Source organism: Amblyomma maculatum, chromosome 6, assembly GCF_055883805.1.
Source record: "Amblyomma maculatum isolate TAMU_Amacu chromosome 6, ASM5588380v1, whole genome shotgun sequence".
In the NCBI taxonomy this organism is placed as follows: Eukaryota; Metazoa; Arthropoda; class Arachnida; order Ixodida; family Ixodidae; genus Amblyomma; species Amblyomma maculatum.
In genome coordinates, this window is record NC_139349.1 from 127,870,857 (window position 1) to 127,878,561 (window position 7,705).

At 46.3% G+C, this 7,705-nt stretch overlaps 1 protein-coding gene across 1 annotated transcript in view; it reads left to right on the top strand.

The window, feature by feature from the left end:
• The window catches only part of LOC146186726 (uncharacterized), a 46,751-nt gene extending 44,974 nt beyond the window's left edge, over nt 1-1,777 (top strand). The window contains exon 3 of the mRNA XM_084608100.1: nt 1,414-1,777. Within this exon, the coding sequence (XP_084464226.1) occupies nt 1,414-1,777 (364 nt within the window). The remainder of the gene's footprint in view (nt 1-1,413) is intronic.
• Nucleotides 1,778-7,705: the final 5,928 nt, after the last annotated feature.

Consider the following 7,705-nt stretch of genomic DNA (forward strand, 5'->3'; position numbering starts at 1 on the left):
AAAGAACCTCAGGTGTTCGAAATTTCCGGAGTCCTCCACTACGGCGTCTCTTATAGCCTGAGTTGGTTTGGGACGCTAAACCCCACAAACCAACCAACAAGTACTTTGTCTTTGGGAAAGTGGTGGCACGCATCACGGCCAAATGTGTTCATGCTGCCTTAGGCCGCACAGAAAGTGGCTGAGCCGAGAGCAAAGCTTTCCTACGCTACCGCAGGTCACTTGTTAAAGGAACATTTAATTGAGAATTCGAATCACAAAAAAGATTGGGAAGACACTTAAGCTTTGCCTTAAGTGTACATGAGATAGCGTTGTTTAGTTTGATTCATCAGCTTTCTAACTACGACTGATTGCGACGCCATGATGGAGCACGTTTAGTACGACGGACACTGTTACGACTAATCTCACTAATTTCTTTAGTTATGATGGACTGTTACACGAATCACCAATGATATTTACTGCTTACTTTTTATTTTTATTTTACATTGTTTTATTTGAGAGTATTATTTCTATTTTGTTTACTTTATTTCGTAAAACTTATTTTCTATTATTGACAACGAATATTGGTTTTATTATTTACCACTATTGACACATCATATTTCAAATTTATTAACTATCACTTAACGGAAAACTACAATCCTCGATTTTCATGTTTCTTTCCGAACGCTTGTGTCAACACCCGACACCATCCGAGCCAGTACCTCCGTACCCGCCGCAAACAGGAGCCGTATGGGGCTCCAGGGTACGGCGACGGCGTTTCGCGCGATAACGTTCAAAGTTTTTGCAGCGGCGTTCGCCGTATCAAAACACAGCTAAGAAGCGGGCTGCACTTATCTAGAGGCAACGATACACGTCGTTTCCGGTCCCTCCCGCTTCGCACTCACCACATCCCCCGCATGCCGTGCGTTGCGACAGGTTGCGTATCAGGGAAATTTTATTCAGTAAGTTGTAATTCCTACGCTGAAAAAGGGTACAAAAAATCTATGACATAAAATGTGCTATTGTTCAGAACTGTCAATTATTTTCATAACGTGTAGCCTCATCAGGTTTCCTTTAGTTAAGGTCCCTAAATTTTTTATTTATTTCGGTTTATTTCGTTTAGACGTTTACGTACACCGTTTAGCGCTCGCGGCAATCGCAACTAAGCACGCGTTGCGGTCAGATGGAGCAGTTGTATGTAGTTTATGCAATAAACAGGTGGTTATAGCTTTTACTGCTTTCACGAACAAATTGACACGTTGGCCACAAACCTTCGACCCATTCTGGACTAACAGCAAAAGCTTCCACCTTTTACCTCGGTGAATTGGCCCGTGAGTCAAATCAAAAGTCTGCAGTTGCGGATTAAGCTCACTATGTTGCCCCGAGTCTCACTCTCTGCTAACGGCCTTTTTTTTCACGCCCTGTTCTTTACGGCAGGAGGCGCTGGACTCTGAAGGCGGCGGCTTCGACGGCTCCTCCGGCCGAGATGGAAATCAAGCGCGAGCAGCCCGATGAAGACGCCGATGTGCGCGAGTCTGCCGCGGTGGTCGAGCCTGCAGCTGTGGTGGCAGCGCCGCTAGCACCTGAACCCTGGGCTCTATCCGTGCGGCCGGCCGCCGTGCTCCCACACCACCTGGCGGTGGGAGATGCGGTGACGCAGGAACTTGCATCGGACGCCGAGGAACTCTTCTGTCTCAGTCTGGCGCCGCTTCTCAAGAAACTACAGCCCCGAGAACAGAACATAGCTAAGATGCAGATTCTGAAAACGCTGTACGACCTTGAGTTTGGCGAAAACAGCTGAGAAGGCGTGCTAATTTAAACGTAGACTATTAGGAGTAGAAAGAAGACATCAAGAGCGAGCACCCTTTGTCGTCTGGCACGGAGTTGAACTTTTTGTTTCAGTTTTAAAGCTACTGAAGAAATGTTGCTATTATCTCGCACGGGCAATGTTCGTGAACACGTGATTTGCTTCCACACTCAGAGATAAAGGGCTAAAATGCTACATGTTTTATAACTGCAGTATTACTGCCATATAAACAAGGTGAGGGTTTGGGTAGTGGGTACACACTACGTACCATAGCGCAAGAAAATCAATCATTATAGCTAATGCATTTGATCACTAAACCTCGATGACATCTGACCTCGAAAAAATTTAGTGATGTCATCCATTGTTAATAAAAACAGAGCGAACAGGAAGTCACAAGACAAGATAAAAGGAAGCAACAGGACAAACACTGACTCACAACACAGCCTCAGCTTTTACTCCAAGGCCCAAATGAGACGAAAACGAAACTTTACTAACACGATGCTACAGGAACACAGAAACTACTTAGAAAGTGCAAGGAAATAACATAATGGTCTCCCATTGCCATTCCTGCGAGATAATGACGGAAAATAAGTGCGCTCCTCTTTCACCAGGTAAGAATTTTGCCCAAAGAAAAGTTGACGAGAGAAGTGGTTGGAGCATATATTATTTCAAGGAACATTAAATGCGTCAGCAAGACTTCTCCTGCTCATTCAAGCAAAAAGATTTCTTTTTCGAGTGACTTTTTGTTTATGAGATGAACCCAGGATTATTTCACGCGAAAGCTTCGTTTTCGTCACATTTCTTTTCGTCTCGGACCTGGAGTAAAAGCCGAGGCTGAGTTGTAAGTCAGCGCTTGTCCTGTAGCTTCATTTTATCTTGTCTTGTGTCTTCCTGTTCGCGTTGTTTTTATTAGCAATGGATGTTTGCCAATTTGGCTAACAAAGTATCTTAGTAAGGACAGTCGACTTCGGCAGCTGAGCTTGAAGTTCTGTGCCTCAAGTGAACCCAACTCTCTTTCCCAGCGACCTTACTGAACCTCAGTTCAAATCCAAAATATGGCATTACATATACAATGCATTAAATTGTCAGGTGCTTTGGGGCCTCGTGGGAAGGAAGAAGAGGAAGCTAGAATATAAAGAGGAAGAAAAAGAGCTGGCGTGCCGTGGGAACTCTCAGTGCCGGAATTAAAAATAACATCCCAGTTACGTACCGCGTACGCAACAGTTGTGGCGCAGCTTGCTGGGTAGATCAACACGGATCCCTGTTTTCTTTGACGAAGCCGCCGACTCGCTGGCTTACCGCCCCTACCATCCAATATGGCTACAGACGGTGACGCCGGCCAAGCAACACCTGCGGTAGGAAACTGATAGCATTATCACGAGCCGCGCACCTTTGGCGCGAAATTTGACGAGGGCGTAAGTCGACGAGTGATTTACCAACTACGAACGCGTAAGCCAATACAACATTTGTGATGCAACCGTGAAACTTGCGAACGTAGTCTTCTTCATGAAAGGCACAGCGCAAATTTGGTTCCACAATGAGGGTTCACTGACCAGCTGGGATAGTTTCCCAGAAGAAATCAAGAAGTGATTTGGTGATGTATCCGCGAAAAGGAAACGCGCAGAGCAAACGTTACTGCAGCGAGCCCAGGTAGCTGACGAGACGTGCACTACATCGAGGAGACTGTGAAGTTGTGCAAGATCGTAAACCCGCGGTTCTCCGAAGATGAAGTGGGACACTTACTTAAAGGGATCGCTAAAAACGTAAACACTTCCTTATTTTGTAAAGATAATTTGAACTACAATGCTGACATCATCAGGCACTGCCACACTTTCAAAAGCTTGAAGTTACGTCGATACACATCTAAGTTTGGGCAACTGGCCAACGTCAGATCCGTCGCAATTGCTTTGATATACGTGCTCCGGAGTCGACGCCTGATCTGATACGCCGGCGCGTTCGAGAACTGCTGCGTAACAAATATCTAGCGGGCCGGAAGGAACGCCAATATGACTGTTGCGCGCTGCAGTCAGAACCAGCGATGCCATTAGCTTCTTGGACTCTGGCTTGAAATGCGCCATGCTATGACGGCCGCAGACAATAGGCGGACTTAGTCTATTCCCAGCAGCGAACTGGTCGAACAACCGCTTACACAGGCTAAGTGGTTCGTCAGCAACGCAGTCCTGATTACAATTACCAGCCAGAACAAGTTTTCCCCCACTTTTACACTGACCGGTGGCGCCAGCAACCTGTGTGTTGCAGCTGTTGCATGACTGGACACATCTCCCGATACTGTCGTCGACGACGCCTGCTGCCCAGCGTGTCTGATCGCCTTAATACAAATTTTATCCACTGACTCCTACGCCGACCTATGATACCTACTACTCGGTACAGCACGCAATTCCTCGCGTGCTTCTGACAGCAGCCTGACGCCGCCAACTCAAAGACTGCGACGCGCACCTTCTCCTCGGCGCCGTTCTTCACTTCGGAAAACTAATTTGCGCGGCAGATGGAGGTGAGGTCGCCAGAGAATCAATGTTACCAATAGCTCTGCCTCTATTTACGTTAAAGACCAAACTCGAAGTATTCATTAACGGCATCCGCACCATAGCATTAATTGACACTGGAGCAACAGTCTCTGTTATGAGTTTTGTATTCTAGACTTGTTTGAGACGAAAAATTATGTTCAGCGTGAATCAAGCTGCGGTATTCCGTGGTGTTGGCGATGCATCATTGGTGCCTCTGGGTGTGTGCAACGCGAACGTTGCAATTGGCGGCCAAACATTTCGAACCAAATTCACAGTGTTGCCGTATTCCACACATGAAGTAATTCTAGGTATATGTTGTTTGCAACAGTGCGGTGCAACGTTAGACTACCGGAGTTGATAAATCTCACTGAATACTACGTTGATTTCATGTCTCGTAGAAGTCTCGTCACCCGATTTCGGAGCGTTTTTTGCGTCAAAATATACAGTTGTACCCGCGATGTCTGGAGAATTCATCAAAGGTATTTGTGCGAGCATTTGTGGACCCATAACTAGCCTATGGCTAGGGGTCCAAACAGTGTTGGACACATCTTTATTGTATTTTCAAGAAAAATAAAGAAAAAAAAACCTACAACATTTATTACGAAGAAGAATGTCTTGGTGCCTCGTTTCATAGTTTGTTATCAGACGACACTTCTTGCGGTTGACAATGAACAATTTGGACGAGTTTTCTGTGTTACCTCGTGGCATGAAACTCGCTTGTTTCGAGGAAGGTGTGTCGAATTCCGTGGCGGCACTACGTGACTGTGCCCTTGCAGATAAAACACACCCTTTTGAACAGTCTTGAATCCTGATAATAATAAACACATCTTTGGCATCAAATGAGCGCCGAATTTTGACTGACCTGCTTTCCAAGCATGTATCCGTTTTCGACTTCGCAAGGTTCATCCACCTCCGATTCCAACTTCTCGCATCCATCATTCGAATGATACTGGCACCTCTCGCCCGATCATACAGAATTAAGCCCTACCGTGTGTGGCCGAGCGAACATCAGCTTATTGACGAACAAGTTCACGGCATGCTCCAACGGGTCATGATCCAGGTATCTTCAAGTCCTTGGACAGCTCCGGTTATCCTCGTTAAAACGAAAGACAACACATGGCGCTTCTGTATGGACTGTCTTCGGCTTAATGCCGTAAACAAAAAGAGGTGTACCCGCTCCCAAGTATTGATGACACAATCGACTGTCTTTACTCAGCGTCACACTTCTGCTCGCTGGACATGAGATCGGGGTAGATGGCAGATACCAATTAACCCGAGCGAAAACAAAAGACGGCATTTCTGACACCCGACCGCGTCTATGATTTTAACATAATGCCCTTTGGATTGTGTAATGCGCCTGCCATGTTTGAACGATTCATGGACACCATTCTGCGCGGACTCAGTGGGAAATATGTTTGTGCTATTTGCAAGACATTGTGATCTTCGCCTCCCCATCGTTCTTGACTACACTGACAGAGCAGGCGTCGTCCTAAACTCTAAGAAATTTCACTTTGGCGAGCACCAGACAATTGTCCTTGTTCACTTGGTTTATAAGGACGGTGTTTGGCCGGATCCTGGGCAGATTGAGGCTGTAACCAACTTTACAGCACCGAAATCTGTGAAGGAGCTCAGGAGATTCTTAAGGCTATGTTCCTACTTTCGGCGTTATGTGCACAGATTTGCTGACATCACCTACCCTCTCACTTGTCTTTTGCACAAAAATGTCCCGTTCATTCGGGCCGGTAACTGTGATTCTGCATTTCGCAATCTAAAACTTCTTTTAACATCGGGACCTATTCTAAGCCACTTCTGCCCTCCTGCTGTTCCGAGCCCTGGCGTTGTGCCGAACTAGCGCCATCGCCGCGATCAGCATGTGCTAGATTGCGCTAGTCGTTCGTTGAGCAAGTCGGAACGTGAAGTACACCGTTACTGAACGCCAGTCCCTCGCAGTCATTCTCGAGGTACGATTTAGTTTCTATCTCTATGGAGATGCTTTTACTGTCGTCACAGGCCGATGAGTTTTGCGTTTGCAAGAGTTTAACTTCACTGTGGCATACAAAACCTACCGTCATCGCGGACGCTGAATGTCTCTCACGTTTGCCGTTTTCGTCAAATGGTAGTGACAGTGACAACTTTTATTATTGCCTGGTGCTTATTTCAGCAACGTTTCCTGACACACAGCTGTTCCAGAGAGAACAACACAACAATAAGAGTTTGGAGCTGCTATTCGCTGCGGCTCATGCTTCAAGAGATGTGCGTTTCTGTGTTCGTGCCGTCCTACTTTACAAAAAGAATTTCAACTTCGGAGGTGCACGCTTTCTTCTCGCCGCGGCAGAAACTCTCCGTATTCCTGTTCTCAAAATTATGGATGACGATGCGACGCCTAGCCACTTGTGTGTATTCTGGACCCTTCACCGCACAAGGAACGAATTTACTGCCTGAAAATGCTTCAAACTATTCAGTGCTATGTAGTCAGTTGTGTCAAGTGCCAGAAGTACAAGCTCCCAACTTCCCTTCCACCAGGACCACTACACCATATCGTACCTTCGACCGCACCCTTTGAGCAGCTGGGCATCGAAGTTTTTTATCCCTTTCCGGGATCTTCGAGTGGTAACCGATGGATAGTGATATGTGTTGACCATTCAGAGACAGCCGCCATACCCTCAGCCACATGCTTCCGAAGTATCCCTATTTCTTCTGCGATTTCTCGTTCTGCGACATGGCCCTTGTCGAGGTCTCCTCAATGACTATGGGAACCAATTTACAGCTGAAGAAATTGAATAACTCATTCGTCTCTGTGCCTTCGACTACCGCCATTCAACGCTGTACCACCCTCAAACGAATGGGCTGGTTGAACGCACCAAGCGCACTCTGACCACTATGTTGACAATGTACGTCGATTCTCATTCCAAGCACTGGGATAACATCCTCCCTATTATTACATATGCGTATAACACAGCACAGCATTAAACGACTGGCTACAGACCGTTTTATCTCCTTTATGGTCGGGTTACTCGCAGCTGTCTCGATGCCATCCTTCCTTTCTCCCTACACAACGAGCCTTCTATCGCCGTCACTCTATGTAGAACCGTAGAAGCTCGCCGCATTGAACGCCTACGCATACTGGACTCACAAGAGCGTTTTAAGGAGCCTTATGACAACAAACGCCTTTTTATGACAACTGAGGACTTTTAATATTAATGAACATTGTATAGCAGCCAAGGAGAATAAATGTAGAAACAATAGCAACACGTTTAGTAAATTGAGAGATCGCACATTAAAGAACCCCAGGTGGTCGGAATTTCCTGCGTCCTCCATTACGGCGTCTCTCATAGCCTGAGTCGCTTTGGGACGTTAAACCCCACAAATCAAATCAAATTGAGAGATAAATTAAAAT